Source organism: Ahaetulla prasina, chromosome 1 (genome assembly GCF_028640845.1).
Source record: "Ahaetulla prasina isolate Xishuangbanna chromosome 1, ASM2864084v1, whole genome shotgun sequence".
Lineage (NCBI taxonomy): Eukaryota > Metazoa > Chordata > Lepidosauria > Squamata > Colubridae > Ahaetulla > Ahaetulla prasina.
In genome coordinates, this window is record NC_080539.1 from 41,183,047 (window position 1) to 41,201,973 (window position 18,927).

At 45.5% G+C, this 18,927-nt stretch overlaps 1 protein-coding gene and 1 long non-coding RNA gene across 2 annotated transcripts in view; both read right to left on the bottom strand.

Annotated features, from left to right (window-relative positions):
- ACYP2 (acylphosphatase 2) overlaps positions 1-15,446 on the bottom strand; it is a 69,302-nt gene extending 53,856 nt beyond the window's left edge. Inside the window, exons 1-3 of the mRNA XM_058164945.1 lie at positions 15,303-15,446; positions 5,793-5,809; positions 1,051-1,160 (exon numbers count right to left, since the gene is read on the bottom strand). Of these exons, the coding sequence (XP_058020928.1) occupies positions 1,051-1,160; positions 5,793-5,809; positions 15,303-15,354 (179 nt within the window). The 5' untranslated portion in view covers positions 15,355-15,446. The remainder of the gene's footprint in view (positions 1-1,050; positions 1,161-5,792; positions 5,810-15,302) is intronic.
- On the bottom strand, positions 3,286-5,782 carry LOC131189102 (uncharacterized). Its single transcript, XR_009152912.1, has 2 exons — positions 5,670-5,782; positions 3,286-3,721 (listed from the first exon to the last, which is right to left on the bottom strand). It is a non-coding gene; the product is annotated as an uncharacterized LOC131189102 (long non-coding RNA).
- Positions 15,447-18,927: the final 3,481 nt, after the last annotated feature.

Genomic DNA, 18,927 nt, shown 5'->3' on the forward strand with positions numbered 1-18,927 from the left:
TGTCACCTCCTTCACAGATAATTGGCTTTAGTTTTTCCAACACAATTGCCAGCCACTCCAGGTAAACCAGACAGGAAACTCAACTAGATGAGCTAATTGTACTTTACCATAATGTTACATTCATAGACTCTTGCAAATCTGAAGATACAGACTTCCCACCCCAGTTTTAATTGATCAGTTAGGAAAGAGTGGGTCTTTCCTTAGTTTCTTTCTCTGACTGCTAAGCCATTGGGGGCTCCTACCTCTCTTGTCTGATTGTTTCCTAGTTAGCATCAATTCCTCCTGTCCCCCAAAGCCTTCCACACATTCTATTACAACAATTTCCTTTCTCTCTTCCACCACCAGCATACCAATTTTTCTCTTAAAGTACCAGGGACCATAAACTATAAGGAGAAAAAAAATCACACACAATCTTTCCTTACGTGTACACACTCACACACAAATATACATGTGTATATATCTCTGCAGAATCTATTTGTCTCCTGTTTATCTATTGAGAAGCCAGATTAGAAGGCAAGCATGGTTTTAAAATTGGAGGAAGAAACATCTGTAGCCTGCATTATATTGATAATATTACTCTAATAGCAGAAAATGCAAAAGATTTAAAAGCACTAATAATAAAAATCAGAAGCATTGTTGAAAATATGTGATTAAGATTAAACATAAAGAAAACACAATGAATACAGCAACTAGCTGTATTAGAAAAACAGAGTGCCAACAAGGTAGATGTACATCCCTTCTGGAAGGTTTTAGATCATGAGGGAAACCTATGACCTTTCAAGTGTTCCTGAACTACAATTCTCAGCACTATCAAGGTCAATATTGAGATGTCTGGAACTGTAGATTAGTTCTCCATTCCTGTTCTAGCTTGCTTGAGGTTTCAAGTTCTCATTACCAGAGTTTAGTTTTCTGCTGAAGAAAATTCATTGTGAACTGTTTAAATTTTGCCATCCTTAGAAAGCTTTTTCTTTATTAATTGGTAGCAGCACTTGAATCAAACTTAGCAATTTAGTGAAGCTAGCCAGCACACCAAGGAAAGCGTGTACTTACATCTCATTCACTTTCTCTTCTGGACCCTGCACTTGTCCAGTAACTGTTCCTTGTCTGGTATTTTTAACCCAGCCAACTATACCCACTTTCCTAGCTTTATCCTCTGTGTACTGGTTTGGAAAACAAACAGAAGAAGAAGATATAGTCAGCATGCATTCAAGGTTTAAAAGTGTGACAATACATGCAGTCCTCAACTTATGACCACAACTGAGCCCAAAATGTATGTTGTTAGGTAAAACACTTGAGTTTTGCCCCCTTTTGTGACCTTTTTTGCCACTGTTGTTAAGTGAATCACTTCAGTTAAGTTGGTAACATAGTTGTCAGATTCACATTAAGTGAATCTGACTTCCCCATTGATTTTGCTGTCAGAAGGTTGCAAACGGTGATCACATGATCTCAATCGTCATAAATATGCGTCAGTTGCCAAGCATCCAAATTTTATCATATGACCACTGGGATGCTGTAACAGTCGTAAGTATGAAAAACAGTTATAAGCCACTTATTCAGTGCAGCTGTAACTTCAAATGGTTACTAAATGAATGGTTATAAGTCAAGGACTACCTGTACAGTTCAGTCTCAAAACTTCAGTTTTATTCAATGACTTGCTTTTTAATGGCCTAGTCTTCTTCTAAAATACCAACAATGTTGTCTTAAATTTGTTTTTGCTACTTCTAGATTTAGCAATAGAATTAACCTCATGTTCTCAGTTGCATATATAGAGAGCACAGAATTATAGGGTTGGAAGGGATCTTGGACCTGTGTGAGGTGGTTTTCTAAAATTATATTCAGAACATTTTCCAAAACTAAGAGATATGATTATGTTAAAGAGTCACACAGATATTTGAATAACTTCAAAGGCAAGAATCAAAATAGATTGAAATAAATTTTAATAGCAACATCATTAATAATAACTAAAACAAAACAAAACAAAAATAAAATAGTAGTAAGTAGGTGTCAGACTTCCTCCCTAACAATTTGGATTGAAAGCAGTTTATACAAAAAGCGAGTCTTTCAGAGTATTTATTAGTAATATTTATTTAGAAGAATCACAATACAGGAATTCCAAGAAATACTTTATTTTCCATGAGAAATCTACATACAAGCATTCTAATGTAGCAATCCTATAGTCTGTATTCTTTTTTTTTTTTGTTTAAATGGTTATTTATTTAAGGAATTGTAAAGTCATGCAACTAAAAATATGATTCTGGGCAGTTCATTATGAAAGTAAACAACTATATATTATGAAGCAAACAGGATATAAAGCATAGAATATAAAATGGAAACTAAATTGGGTCATTGAACAACCGAAAGGGGATTCCACTCAACTGGATGCAAATATATGGAGAAAAACACAGCTCTTAATGGCTTTCTTATAGGCAAGCGGAGTTGGAGACTGTAATATATCTTCCTAGGTCCCATAATATAACTGTGTTTAAATTAAGGCCCCTTGAATATGGGGGCAGGTATTTTGGCAGAAAGATGTGGTAGAATCTGGGCCAGAATCACAGAAGAAAGGGCTCTTTCCAGCAAGCAAAGAGACAAAGAAGTTTGGAACATTTGATATGCAGGAAAAAAGTGAAGGTGGACTTCACTGAGCATTTTGCAGGGTATATTAAATAGTTATGCAGATAAATGTTTTAGTCTGGCATTACTGCTGTCTATAGGCAGGCAACAATAAGGTAATGACTCAGAAGTAACTCCTTATGCCATTCTTGGTTCCTTGGGCCTAACATAAGCTATCCCACAAGTAGCTTGGTCATATGCCATGTATGGCTTTAAAGGTGATAACCAGCACTTTGAATTGCATCTTCTGGGAGCCAATGTAGATCATGGAGTAATCATATGAGTGTAATAGCCTGTACCCATAATTACTTGAACTGCTGCATTCTGGACAAACTGAAGATTCCAGTTAATCTTCAAGGCCTCATTACATTAATTCAATCCAATCAGGAGGTGACTAAGATATATCTGACCCTGAGCAAATCCCCTTTTATCTGCAACTGGAAGATAAAATTAAATTGTGCAAAGGCCCCTCTGGCAACAGTGATATCTGCTCTTTGAGCAGGAGCTAAGAACTAGAAGAACTCCCAGCTTGCCCACCAAGATCCAATGATAGAAACATTCCAGTTCCTGGATCTGGAGGACCTCAACTTCTTCTTTTCTTGCAGCCTCTGCATACCCTGAAAGAATATCAACAACTTTACTTGGAAGGCTGGGGATAGAGATATTCAATGATGAATCATAAATGTATTGGAGATACTTCACTCAGTATCAACAGATGATATTGCCCACTGGCTTCATGTATTGCATATATTAAAAAGGAGGCAAGAGAAGGTAGTGCCCTAAGTACCATCCTAAAGCTGAAGTCTATTGCTCCATGTTCTCTGCCAACCAACATGGTCTGGGATCTGTCCTGAAGAAAGAACTACTGCAAGATGAGGTTTCCTTCTTCCAATAATGATACAAAAAAAGATGCTGAGGCACTAGAAAGAATGTAGAGAACAGCCACAAAGATGATAAGGGGCCTGGAAGCTAAATCATACAATAAGCAGCTAAGGGAACTAGATATGGGCAGTCTAATGAAGAGAAAGTTTGGGAGATATGATAGCAGTCTTCCAATATTTGAAGGGGTTTCACAGGGAAGAGGGCATCAATTTATTCTCCAAAGCACCTGAAAGAAGGACAAAAAGCAATGAGTGAAAGCTTGTCAGAGGAAGATTCAACCTGGAAATAAGGAAGAATTCCTGATAGTGAGAACTATTAATCAATGGAGCAGTTTGCCTCTCAGGGTCAGGCGCCTCATCACTTCAGTTTTTTAAAAAAGTTTGGACAATCATTTGTCCAGGACGGTATAGACTCTCCTGCCTTGGGCAAGGTATTGGATTAGAAGACCTCCGACATCCTTTCTAACCCTATAATGCTGGATTCAAATATTTTATTAGTTTATCAAAATATAAAATACAAAAATACAAAGAAAAATAAAGATAACAGGAAAATAAAGGAGGAAAAAGGGAAAAGAGAAAAGTGTAGGGCAAAAGAGGGGGAAAAAAGAAAAACATTGACTTCCAAGTTCTTTTGATGCAGTAGAATAAGGTAATAACATAAAACCTCAACTTTTTACTTATACAAATTTCTGCAGAAAAACTGAAGCAAGTAAGGAAAAAAACCCTTCTAATTAATTAATACACAGCCTCTCCCCATCTCGTAACTGCTTAGAAATGTGTCTGCTTTAAAAAAAGGTTTGTGTGTAGCACAGCACAGATAAATACTATAAATGCGATTCAGTTTAGGCCATATAGAATATGACAAATCTTTTGCAACTATGCTCTTATCTTCTCAAGACACTCTGCCCCAATCAAAGTCCTCTAATGAAGCATTTCACATTAATGCTGCAAATGTTGTTATGAAGTTTAGGAGCTGAGCTATGGTTTGTACTTGCTTCAAGATACAATAAGTGCCAGGCTTTAAGATAAGTTTGTTCTGAGCCTGGCACTTACAGTCTCAAGATAAGACATAAAGGATGCTTCTGTGGTAGGAGAGAGAAAATTCATACACTGAACAAATATTCTCATTTGGATTTATTTTTTATGTGAGAACCAAATAACTGTATAATTTGCACTCCGTGCCCAAAAGAATTTGGATTACATCCATTCAGATGGTTATACTGCATTTTTTAATAGTGTTCTGAAATATTTTTTTTTATTTGAGAGAATTTTTTGCAGCCAAATCTTGCAGGAACAGTACAACATCTCAGTCCTGTCAATTTTGTAGCCACTGCAAAGCAATTTCTAATGCACTACATACTTCAGAGTGGAAGGGCCCAGAAATAATAACAATGTTATAAATATTTTCAGCATTGAAGTTCTCATTTTTGAAATCTGTGAATTTCTGATTCAGGCACTGAGTACCTGTCTGATCAGCTCATAAATTTTACATAATGAATGCCAAAATGATGAATCTCATGGAGAAACCTGATTTATGCTAACCTTCCTCAATTTGGCTTAAAGTCAGGATTACCATTTAATTTCTTGTTCATTTCCAAGGCTTCTTCATCCAGAAATGGGCTTGACACTTGTTCACCAAGACTACTCATTGGGAAAAAAACCTTGCATAGACAGTATTTTTTAATGCTTTCCATATTTCACTGTTTCCCATTGCCTTTTTCATTTTCATTCCTCATTGCTGAAAATGCAAGAAGGTGTCTTTTTTTAACCTTTGGTTGTAAAATTACAGATATCCCAATTCAAAACGCCTCTGCTAATACTGTTTCTGCTAATACTGCTAATAATGTTTCAACTTTCCAAACCTTTCAACAATCTCTACTTTGCTTTAGAAAGTGAACAGAGTCCCCTTGTATTTCTTGATCATTGTGAAAGATGGGCTTTTCCTGTGTTTCCAGGTTACACAATCTTAAATATGGGTAATGGGAAATGCAAGATTTCCCTGTAACCTGGGACCCTTGTACAATGCTTAAATTTGTCCACAGGTACCTTTTTTCTTATGTGGCTAAATAAAATACTAAAATTAGGACATTTATATAACTAATGGTCATAGAATCAGGGTTCTACTGTAACAGGATTTCCACTAAAGCACACATTACAAGTTATATGATACTTAACTCTCCAGATTAACACAGAAACTTGGCATTGCAGATTTCTGAAGTCTCTGCTCAGGCTTTCTATTTTACTCTCAAAAAGTTACAGAGAAGTGATGCAAAGATGATATACTTCATGGTCCCTTACCATTCTGAAACAAACCCCTGAGAAAGAAGAATACAGAGAAAATAAAACTATAAATATTTGCTCAATGGAACAATATTTCATTTGTATTTATAAAACAGCATTATAACAACCAATCAAAGATTGCCAGACAATATTTATTTTGATAGAAGGTTTGGTAAAATGAAAAGTGATTAAAAGTAACGAAGAAAACTGGAAGAATAATGGATAGATCCAGTGAGATCCAGATGTATAACTGAATTCAGTGGAAGATTGCTCAACTGGGCTCTACTGTTAATGAGATACACATCTGGGTTAAGGAACCATATTTGGGGCTAAGCGTAGTATTGGAAAATAATTTCTCACTATGATATTCAGTTGTTTTTGCTGAAATTGTTGCATAGTTTCTTTATTAGGTTCTTTCTTTTGGGAACATTGAGAACTGATAAACAGAGCAAAATAAAAAACTTATCACAGTTTATTATTTGCATTTTTATTATGCTACTTGTTTGCTGTTCTATTTATTTTATTCAGCTACATATAGTGTAGGAAAAATATTTTAATAAAATAATATACTCAATTATCTTTCACTTACGTAAATATCTTTAAGATCAAGTGTTTCACTCAAATAATCATAACTCACAAATTGAACATGTCACTTTGGATAGTGAGATGGGCGGCATATAAATTAATTACATAAATAAAAAAATTATTTAACAATTAATGGAATTACAATATAATAGATTTGTCACATAGAAAATATTTAAACCAAGGGGAGCTGAGAAGGACCATTTTCTGTTGTGTTGAGAGTTGGCAATGCTTAAAGCACCAAGGGTGTGAAAGCCACACAACATGGACTTTGTAATACAAATGACATGAACTTTGCAGTATAACAATATACCATATTTTTCGCTCCATAAGACGCACTGGATCAAAAGATGCACCTAGGTTTAGAGGCGGAAAACAAGACAAAAAAAATATCAGGCGGAGCCTGAGTGGACCATAGATAGGTGTCCTCTTATGTGCCAGCTCCGCCTATTGACGCCTGCACTGCGGAAAAGAGACAGAAGAGGCAGGCAATGACAAAGACAGAAGAGATGGGGTTCAGCACTGTAAAAGGACCCTGCCATGGTGACCCAGCTGCTATTCACCAAAGGACTGGCACCATCCACCTTTTTTTGGGGGGGGGAAGTGCCTCTTATGGAGCGAAAAATACGGTACATTGATTCATCATATACAAAGAGAGAGTGCATATCATTTTATAAGATGCATCCAAATTGTATAGCACTTCAGAAATATCAATGTATATACAGAGAAGTATAGCTTTTCTTTACATGCATGGTAGAGACATACTCTCCATTCCATATCTTTTAGATGTGGAACTCAGCTATGTTTTTACAGTGCTGAATTCCTGTGGTATGTCCTACATGGAAACCTGTTGGTGTCTATTTTTATATTATTTTCCCACCAGGAAAATATTTTATTATGGTTCTATTATTGCACTCAATTTTAATCCTCCGCTCTTCATTTTAAATTAGTTGTCGTATATTTTAACACTTTTGTTTTAAATTAAGGATATTGCATTTTTTATTATTATTATTATTATTATTATTATTATTATTATTATTATTATTATTATTATTATTATTATTATTTATATTTGTATGCCGCCCTTCTCCCGAAGGACTCAGGGCGGTTCACAGCCAATAAAAACACAGTACATAAATACAAATTTAAAAAACTATATAAAAAACTGGTTCAATAACGGCCTAAAAATTTAAATACAATTTAAAACCCCGTTTAAAACCCTAATTAAAACCCTAAAATTAAAACTATGTTCAAGCTAATCCTGCACGTCTTCAGCTCGCGGCGAAAAGTCCGGAGGTCGGGGAGTTGACGAAGCCCCGGAGGCAGCTCATTCCAGAGGGCGGGAACCCCCACAGAGAAGGCCCTCCCCCTGGAGGTCGCCAGCCGACATTGTTTGGCTGACAGTATCCGGAGGAGGCCCTCTCTGTGAGAGTGCACTGGTCGGTGTGAGGCTACTGGTGGCAGTAGGCGGTCCCGTAAATACCCGGGTCCTAAGCCATGGAGTGCTTTGAAGGTGATAACAAGCACCTTGAATTGGACCCGGAAGATCACTGGGAGCCAGTGCAGACTGTGCAGGAGAGGTGTCACATGGGAGCCACGAGGTGCTCCCTCTATCACCCGCGCAGCCGCATTCTGGACCAGTTGAAGCCTCCGGGTCCCCTTCAAGGGGAGCCCCATGTAGAGAGCATTGCAGTAGTCCAGGCGGGATATAACAAGGGCATGGGTGACTGTGCATGAGGAAGCCCGATCCAGAAAGGGGCGCAACTGGCGTATCAGGCGAACCTGATAAAAAGCCCCCCTGGCGACGGCCGTCATATGTTCTTCTAAAGACAGCCGTGCATCCAGGAGGACGCCCAGATTGCGCGCCCTTTCCATGGGAGCCAATGACTCGCCCCCAACGGTCAACGATGGAACTAGCTGACTGTATCACCACAAAACAAAGGTTGGAGACAGGACGGTAATTTCCTAAAATAGCTGGATCCAGGGAGGGCTTCTTGAGGAGGGGCCGCACCACCGCCTCTTTCAAGGCGGTAGGGAAAACACCCTCCATCAAAGAAGCATTCACAATTCCCTGGAGCCAGCCTCATGTCACCTCCCGGGTGGCCAGTACCAACCAGGAGGGACACGGGTCCAGTAAACATGTGGTCGCATTCAGTCCCCCCAGTATCCTGTCCACATCCTCAGGAGCCACAGAATCAAACTCGTCCCAGATAGTAACCCCAAGACCTGCCTCTCCCACCCCGCCCGGATCTACCCAATCAGTGTCCAACCCTTCCCGAATCTGAGCGATTTTATCAAACAGATACTGCCCAAACTCCTCAGCTCGACCCTGTAAGGGATCATCCACCGCTTCCTGTTGAAGGAGCAAGCGGGTCACCCTAAACAGGGCGGCTGGGCGGTTATCTGCTGATGCAATGAGAGTAGAAAAATATTCCCGTTTCACCACCCTCATTGCCACTAGATAGGTCCGAATATAGGACCTAACTAGTGTCCGGTCAGATTCGGAGCGGCTGGACCTCCAGATACTCTTTAGGCGACGTCTCCGGCGCTTCATCTCCCTCAACCCCTCAGAGTACCAAGGGGCTAAACAAGATCGGCACCGGGTCAGAGGCCGCAAAGGCACAACTCAGTCTAGAGGACCAGCCGCTCCCGATCCCAGGCGGCAACTAGATCCGCAGCCGACTCGTGGGCCAAATCCTCAGGGAATGGCCCAAGCTCCATCTGGAACCTCTCAGGGTCCATCAGGCGCCTGGGACGGAACCAACGAGTCGATTCCGTCTCCCTGCGGCGGGGGTCGGCGGTTCGAAAGTCCAGCTGAAGGAGCGAATGATCTGATCATGACAAGGGTCTGATAACTAACTCCCCTAACTCCAGATCATTCAACCACTGGCCAGAGACGAAAATCAAGTCCAGAGTGTTTCCCCCGATGTGAGTGGGACCGTCAATTAACTGGGTCAGGTCCAAGGCCGTCATGGAGGCCATGAACTCCCGAGCTGACGTGGATGCCACCCCCGCTGATGGTAGATTGAAGTCCCCCATGACCATAAGTCTGGGGGTCTCCACCACCGTCCCGGCGATCACATCCAGCAGCTCGGTCAGGGCTTCTGTCATGCAGCAAGGAGCCAGGTACGTGATCAGTAAACCCACCTGCATCCCCCGGCCCCACTTCACAAGGAGGGACTCGCATCCGGCTATCTGTGGCACAGTGGTCTCCCTCAGTTCTAGACTCTTGTTGATAACAACTGCCACCCCCCCGCCCCTACCCTGGACCCTCGCCTGATGGAATACACGGAAATCCGGTGGGCACATTTCTACCAGGGGAAACCCCCCCCTTTCATGCCCAACCAGGTCTTCGAAATGCCAATCAGGTCCGCGCCCCCCTCCTGTATAAGATCAGAGATGAGGGGGGCTTTATTTACAACGGACCTGGCATTGCATAACATCAGGCGAAGGTCCAGCCTCTGGGGATTTAGGCCACTCGGGAAACGGGAAACTGCCAGGGGACCGGAGTGCGCAATCGCTTGTAAATAGCGAGTGCGCACTCCCCGAACCTGATATGGGCCCCCGCGTCCGCCATACCTGCCCCTCCCACCTACCGTGCAAATAAGACCGCCTTCGTAACCTTGAGCTCTAGCCTCCTCTTCTACTTCCGAATCGATGATGTTGGTGTTTGGAATGATGATGATGATGATGGTGTTTGGAAGCCATACGGGTCTGGATGGGGAGGAACAGGCTCAAACTTAATCCTTCCAAGACGGAGTGGCTGTGGATGCCGGCACCTCGGTACAGTAAGCTGCAGATGCAGCTGTCTATCGGGGGTGAGTCATTGGCCCCGATGGAGAAGGTACGCAACTTGGGCGTGCTCCTGGATGGTCGGTTGTCCTTTGAAGATCATTTGGCGACCATCTCCAGGAGAGCTTTTCATCAGGTTCGCCTGATCCGCCAGTTGCGTCCCTTCCTGGACCGGGATGCCTTATGCACGGTCACTCATGCTCTCGTTACTTCTCGCCTGGACTACTGCAATGCTCTCTACATGGGGCTCCCCTTGAAGAGCACCCGGAGACTTCAGCTAGTCCAGAATGCGGCTGCGCGGGTTATTGAGGGAGCGGTTCGGAGCTCCCATGTAACACCTATCCTGCGCAGACTGCACTGGCTGCCTGTCGTTTTCCGGGTGCGCTTCAAGGTATTGGTTACCACCTTTAAAGCGCTCCATGGCTTAGGACCGGGCTACTTACGGGACCATCTACTGCCGGCTTCTATCTCCCAGTGTCCGGTGCATTCCCACAGAGAGGGACTCCTCAGGGTGCCGTCAGCCAAACAGTGTCGACTGGCGGCCCCCAGGGGGAAGGCCTTCTCTGTGGGGGCTCCGACCCTGTGGAACGAACTTCCCCTCGGGCTTCGACAACTACCTGACCTTAGGACCTTTCGCCGTGAACTTAAAACCTATTTATTTCGTATGGCTGGACTAGCTTGATTTTACCTTTAAAATTTTAATTGGATGATGGGTTTTAAATTTTGGTAATTTTATGGGGTGTATTGTTATCTTAAATTTCTGGGCAAGTTTAAATCAATTTTTTAAGGGGTTGTTTTAATTATTGTGTATGTTTTGTATTTTATCTGCCTGTTCACCGCCCTGAGTCCTTCGGGAGAAAGGCGGTATACAAATTAAATTATTATTATTATTATTATTATTATTATTATTATTATTATTATTATTATTATTATTATTATTATTATTATTATTATTATTATTATTATTATTATTATGTTTATGCCGCGAGCTGACACAGGATCTAGCAATGGCACCAATAGGCCTCCCCCTAAACCTATCTTCGCCATCCCACCCCTCCCCCTATAATTTAAAGATTTACTAAAACATGAAGTTAAAAAGCCCCTAAGCCTCCTCTTTGAAGCGTGCCACCTCTCGGGATTCCAAAATCCGTCATCCGTTAATTCTATTTTTATAATTGTGGTTTTAACTGCTTGCTCTCTACATCAGAGAGGGCCATATTTTGGTGGGCAAGGCCACACACTTGGCTCTTTTAGAGAGAAAGAAATGTAGGATGGTTGATATAAATAACCATTGCTTTTTTCTTTCCTGGTTTATTTGTATGTGCAGTCATTTCAGGGACAAATCTACAATCATTTTACCCAGAAAGATTGGTTTTGAGCGGAGGAGGAGTTCTATGAAAACAAGCAGAAGATTGAACTATCTCTGAAAATATGTGGCCAAAGCATTGAGGACACGCTCACAGTCATTATCCATGATCACTACTCAAATTACTGTGCCTTCCCTGAAGAGAGAACACATATATTAGTCAAGTTGCTGCTGTTTCCTAATACACCTTTATATTTCACAAAAGTGAAAGTTGTGCATTGAAAGATGGCTGATGTGGATAAATCCCTTGTGTATTTTATTTTTATTTATTTATTTATTTATTTATTTCATATTTATATACCGCCCTATCTCCCTAAGGACTCAGGGCGGTTCACAGGCAGTTAAAATACATATAAATACAGATTAAAAAACGACGATTAAAAAACTTATTCTATTGCCAAATTATTAAAAACAGTATAAATAGTAAAAACCCCTTAAAACCAGTAACTTTAAAATCTAATCCAGTCCCGCGCAGATGAATAAGTGTGTTTTAAGCTCGCGACGAAAGGTTCGGAGGTCCGGAAGTTGACGAAGTCCTGGAGGGAGTTCGTTCCAGAGGGTGGGGGCCCCCACAGAGAAGGCCCTTCCCCTGGGTGTCGCCAGACGGCACTGCCTAGCTGACGGCACCCTGAGGAGTCCCTCTCTGTGAGAGCGCACGGGTCGGTGAGAGGTATTTGGTAGCAGTAGGCGGTCCCGTAAATAGCCCGGCCCTATGCCATGGAGCGCTTTAAAGATTGTCACCAACACCTTGAAGCGCACCCGGAAGGCCACAGGTAGCCAGTGCAGTCTGCGCAGGATAGGTGTCACACGGGAGCCACGAGGGGCTCCCTCTATCACCCGCGCAGCCACATTCTGGACTAACTGAAGCCTCCGGATGCCCCTCAAGGGGAGCCCCATGTAGAGAGCATTGCAGTAATCCAGGCGAGACGTCACGAGGCGTGGTGACCGTGCGAAAGGCATCCTGGTCTAGAAAGGGGCGCAACTGGCGCACCAGGCGAACCTGGTGGAAAGCTCTCCTGGAGACGGCTGTCAAATGATCTTCAAAAGACAGCCGTTCATCCAGGAGAACGCCCAGATTGCGCACCCTCTCCATCGGGGCCAGTGACTCGCCCCCAACAGTCAGCCGAGGACTCAGCTGACTGTACCGGGATGCCGGCATCCACAGCCACTCTGTCTTGGAAGGATTGAGCTTGAGCCTGTTTCTCCCCATCCAGACCCGTACGGCTTCCAAACACCGGGACAGCACTTCGATAGCTTCATTGGGGTGGCCCGGTGTGGAAAAGTACAGCTGGGTGTCATCAGCGTACAGCTGGTACCTCACACCGAAGCCACTGATGATCTCACCCAGCGGCTTCATATAGATGTTGAACAGAAGGGGCGAGAGAATCGACCCCTGCGGCACCCCACAAGTGAGGCGCCTCGGGGCCGACCTCTGCCCCCCTGTCAACACCGTCTGTGACGGTCGGAGAGATAGGAGGAGAACCACCGATAAGCGGTGCCTCCACTCCCAATCCTCCAACCGGCGCAGCAGGATACCATGGTCGATGGTATCGAAAGCCGCTGAGAGGTCTAATAGGACCAGGACAGAGGAACAACCCCTATCCCTGGCCCTCCAGAGATCATCCACCAACGTGACCAAAGCCGTCTCCGTGCTGTAGCCGGGCCGGAAACCGGACTGGAACGGGTCTAGATAGACAGTTTCATCCAGGTGCAGGGGAAACTGATATGCCACCATACTCTCTACAACCTTCGCGCGGCGGGTTGGAGACCGGACGATAATTACCTAAGACAGCCGGGTCCAGGGAGAGCTTCTTGAGGAGGGGCCTCACCACCGCCTCTTTCAAGGCGGCCGGAAAGACTCCCTCCAACAAGGAGGCACTCGTAATCGCCTGGAGCCAGCCTCGTGTCACCTCCTGAGTGGCCAGCACCAGCCAGGAGGGGCACGGGTCCAGTAAACACGTGGTGGCATTCAGCCTACCCAACAACCTGTCCATGTCCTCGGGAGCCACAGGGTCAAACTCATCCCAGAAAATGTCACCAAGACCACCCTCAGACGCCTCATCTGAATCGCCGCAATTTTGGTCTAGACCGTCTCGAAGCTGAACGATTTTATCGTATAGATAACCGTTAAACTCCTCAGCACGTCCCTGCAACGGGTCATCCCGCTCCCCCTGGTGAAGGAGGGAACGGGTCACCCGAAACAGGGCGGCTGGGCGGTTATCTGCCGACGCAATGAGGGAGGAGGCATAGCAACGCCTCGCTTCCCTCAGTGCCACTAGGTAGGTCCTAGTATAGGACCTAACTAGTGTCCGATCAGCCTCTAAACGGCTAGACCTCCAGGAGCTCTCTAGGCGTCTTCTCCGGCGTTTCATCCCCCTCAGCTCCTCGGAGAACCAAGGAGCCGGTTGGGATCTGCGCCGGGTCAGAGGCCGCAGAGGCACGACACGGTCTAAAGCCCCAGTCGCAGCCCGTTGCCAGGCTGCGGCTAGTTCCTCTGCCGTGCCATGAGCCAGACCCTCAGGAAGTGGCCCAAGCTCCGTCCGGAACCTCTCCGGGTCCATCAGGCGCCTGGGACGGAACCAACGTTGTGGTTCCGTCTCCCTGCGGTGTTGAGTGGCGGTCAGAAAGTCCAGGCGAAGGAGAGAGTGATCTGACCATGACAAAGGTTCTATGACTACATCTCTCAAATCCAGATCCTTCAACCACTGACCAGAGATAAAAATAAGGTCCAGAGTGCCACCCCCGATGTGAGTGGGGCCATCCACTACTTGAGTCAGGTCCAAGGCCGTCATGGAAGCCATGAACTCCCGAGCCACTGTCGATGACGAGCCGGCAGATGGCAAGTTAAAGTCCCCCATGACTAAAAGTCTGGGGGTCTCCACTGCCACCCCGGCAAGCACCTCCAGGAGCTCGGGCAGGGCAGCTGTCACGCAGCAAGGAGCCAGGTACGTGACCAGCAAGCCCATCTGACACCTATGACCCCATCTCACAAAGAGGGATTCACACCCGGCGATCTGAGGTAGTGGTCTCCCTCGGCTCTAGACTCTCTTTAATAGCAACCGCCACCCCCCCACCCCTACCCTGGGCCCTCGGCTGATGGAATGCACGGAAACCCGGTGGGCACAATTCGACCAGGGGCACGCCCCCTTCAGTGCCCAACCAGGTCTCCGTAACGCCTATAAGATCCGCGGCGCCCCCCTGGATAAGATCGTGTATTAGGGGGGCCTTATTGGCCACGGACCGTGCGTTGCATAACATAAAATGTATAAAATGTATTAAGAAAAAAGACTGTTCTCTCTGATGATTAGCTTTGGCATGAAGGAGGATTTAATAATGTAATCTTTCACTGACAGTTTAAAATGAAACTTTATTTCCCCAGTTTTTAAAACACCTGCTAATCCCAGTAAACAGTTGAACAGCTCTCCTGCGAAGGTAGCATAGGAGGTAATAGTAACTTGTAACTGGGGCAGCATTAGTGGAGCTGGGGGCATGGAAACAGTGAGTGCCCCTTCCTGCACCTGCCGCGGACGTATATTATTAACATTAAGACCCTTGCCGGCTCTTCAATTCACTTTTAAGACTAATTTAGCACAGAACTGTTTTGAGCTAGCACGGCCAGCATGATCTGGCAATTAAATTCGCTTTATATAAACGGTTCTCCTTGCCAGCTTTTCTTTGTAACCCGAGAGGGCAGTTCGTGCGCTCTGAAGCTATTTTTGCCAGCGCAGTTTTCTTCCCCACGGCCCCTTTCCTAATATTTAGCTTTCGCATCTTTCTCCGTTGCTCACCTTGAACCCGGCCGAATACCTCGTAATCCACCGATTTGAGGATCCGGGACATAATGGTTGCAGGAAAAGGAGAAGAGTCACTCACGGTAGAAAAGTATTGAGAACGAGCAAGCGCTGATCAGACTAACGCGGAAACTCAGCCAGCAGAGGCCGCGACGGATACTGGCAAGGCTCAAGATTCACTAGAGGGCGATAGCAAAACTGGCTAATCCCGGCCAATTCGATAGGCTGAATCCACCCTCTTTTTTAAAAAAAAGAAAGAAAGAAAAGGGTGGAGGGAGGCAACTTTAAACAGCTTGGATCGATGTAACCTGTTCCCTTCCTTAAACTCTTTTAGAATTTGGGTTAAGGAAGTGAAATAATCCCTCAAACTAAGAACAGTTGAGATCCCCATGCACTTTTCAGTGCTTGAATTCCTTCTCCACCTTTCCCTTTTGAATGCTACATTTTAGATGGGACGTTTAATACATGTACTATCTTTTTATGTATTGTCATGTGGAAATTGTTATGTTTGGGTATTGACGAGGCAGGAGACCAGGTTAGTGACAACAGCTCTTTAATAACGGGTGACCCAGCAAAACTCTGGAGAAAAACCTCTCCTTATATACACTTCAGCCTGAGGCTGCATCCAATCAGAGACGAGATATTTCCCGCCTAAAACTCCCGCCAAAACTTACAGTAATACATTACACTCCTTCCCTCCCAGAAGGCACTTTGCCAATATTTGCATATTATTTCTCTACGTAGTCCTGCAGGTACGTGGGGCGTCTCCTGACTCTCCCGGACCTGCGCAGTTCACTTTCTGGAGTTGAGTCGAGCCTGCCGGAGGGACTTTTCGTTCCTCTGAGCTCCTCCTCCCGGCCATCCGGCCCTGGATTATTCGCCCGCTCGGACCTGCTGTCCTCTAGAGGGACCGGAGGGTGTCGCTGGACCTCGCCTGACTCAGATAAGTCTCTGTTTGGTTCTTTGCTTATGCTTCCTGTTTGTTCTCGGCTCCAGTCAGCTGTGGGGTTAATTAAATCATAGTCAGGGCTGGTCTCGCCTAATTCTGCCTTATCGCTCAATCTGTTTCTTAATTGATCTATGTGGCGCCTCCAGACTCTGCCATCGTCTAGTTCCACTAGATAAGATTTGGGGCCCGTTTTGTCTATGACTATCCCTCTCTTCCAGTTTGGGCCGTCGCTGTAATTATGTGCCCACACCGAGTCTCCTATGTTTAACTCTCGGATTCTATCTGGTTTTGTTTTGAACCCGTCCTGTACGTAGTTCGGGTGTAGCCGGTCTAGCGGGCACCGTAGCTTCCGCCCCATTAATAGCTCGGCTGGGCTGCGGCCGGTGGCCACACAGGGGGTCCTGTGTTGGACGGTTAGGAATGCGTCGATTTGTGCCTGCCAATCGCCGGGGCCGCTTCGTGATAGCGCTTCTTTCGCACTCCGAACAAATCATTCAGCAAGGCCGTTCGACGCAGGGTGGAACGGCGCTGAGAGGGCATGTCGGGTGCCCTCCAGCCAGGTACCCTCCAAATAATGTCGCGGTGAACTGTGGCCGTTTAGCGGACACGAGGGTGTCCGGTAGCCCGTGCGTGGCGAAAAGGTGTTTTAGTGCTGAGATGACAGCTCCCGCGGTTGTGGATTTCATTAGGATGATCTCCAGCCATTTGGAGAATGCATCCACCACAATTAGAAATGTTTGGCCGTGGAAGGGGCCGGCAAAATCAATGTGTATGCGGGACCAAGGGCCTTGGGGTTTCTCCACTCCAAAACTGGGGCCGTGGGTGGTAGTGGTCTGGATTCCTGACACACTTGGCATCGCCAACCCTGTCACTGATTTCCTGTCCATTAGGGGCCACCAGACATAGCTCCTAGCCAAACCCTTCATCCTCACAACTCCTGGGTGACCCTCATGCAGGAGTTCCAGAACTTTTTTCCTCAGTTTCTCTGGGACTACCACCCTATCCCCCCAGAGCAGGCACCCCCCTTGTACGGACAATTCCCCCTTTTTCCTCACAAACTCCTTAAAACGTTCGCCCGGTGCAGCGGGCCATCCCCTTTGAACCCAACCTATTACAGTCCTTAAAACAACGTCCCGGTAGGAGGCCCGAGCCACTTCCTGCGATGTGATTGGCCCCGAGTCCAAAGAGTCAATTAGTAGAACGGGTGTGCCCGGGGTGGGGTCCTCGATTTCCCCTGGCAATGGGCATCTGCTCAATGCGTCCGCATGCCCCAGCTCCTTTCCAGGCCGATGCTGCAGCTTGTAGGAGTATGCGGCCAAAAAAATAGTCCATCTGGTCAGTCTAGGTGAAAGTGCTACTGGCGTTGGGCGGTCGCCAGCCAGTAACCCCAATAGCGGTCTGTGATCAGTGACAATTTCGAAATCTCGCCCAAAAACGTATTCGTGAAATTTTTTCACCCCTGACACTATTGCGAGAGCCTCCCTATCTAGCTGGCTGTAATTCCTCTCAGCCGGGACATTGTTCGTGAATCAAACGCTATAGGGGCTTCAGTGCCGTTTGGGAGTCTGTGGCTAAGTACAGCTCCTACTCCATAGGGGGATGCATCACAGACCAATACTAAAGGCAGTCTGCTATTATACTGGATTAACAGGCTTTCGCTTGATAGCAAGTCTTTGACTGCCTCAAATGCCCTGCTCTCTGGCTTTCCCCAAGACCAAACAGTGTTTTTCCAAGCAATTTATGCAGCGGTTCAGCAATGGTTGCCTTGTTTCTTAGAAATACTGCGTAAAGTTTACCAGACCCAGGAAAGCCTGGAGTTCTGTCTTGTTTTTGGGTGCTGGGGCTCTCTTTATCGCTTGACTTTGCTCTCAGTGGGGTGAATTCCCTTCTTGTCTATCCTATAGCCCAAAAACTCAACAGACTCGACCCCAATCTGGCATTTTTTTGCTTTAACTTTCAGGCCGGCTGACCGAAAAATGGCCAAAACTTTCCTCAGCCGCTCTCCCAGTTCTTTTAAGTTTTCCCCCGATATTAACACGTCATCGAAATAGGGCACGACTCCTGGTAGCCCTTGTAGGAGTCGCTCCATCAAATTTTGGAATAGCCCAGGGGCTACACTCACCCCGAACTGTAACCGAGTGCATTTAAAGGCACCTCGGTGCGTTACAATGGTTTGGGCTTCAGCTGTGCTGGTGTCCACGGGCAGTTGTTGGTAGGCTTGTGCCAAATCTAATTTGGCAAAAACTTGTCCGTGCCCTAGTGAGTGCAACAAGTGTTGCACCACGGGAACTGGGTAGGCGCTTTTTTGTAAGGCTTTGTTCAGGGTAGCCTTGTAGTCTGCACAAATTCTGATTGACCCGTCTGGCTTTATGGGGGTAACGATTGGCGTTTCCCACTTAGCATGGTCGACTGGCACCAGTATCCCCTGACTGACCAATTTATCTATCTCCCTATCAAATTTTGGCTTGAGGGCAAAGGAACCCTCCTTGCCTTTAACCTAATGGGAGCTATTTGGGGTCTAAATTGAAGGAGATAGGGGTCCCCTTGTACTTGCCTAGGCGGTCCTCGAATACCTCTGCGAATTCCTCCAATAGGGCATTTTGCAGGTCGCATCCGTTCCGGTGGATGCCAGTCACCCCCATGCCCAATGCCCGGAACCAGTCCAGTCCCAGC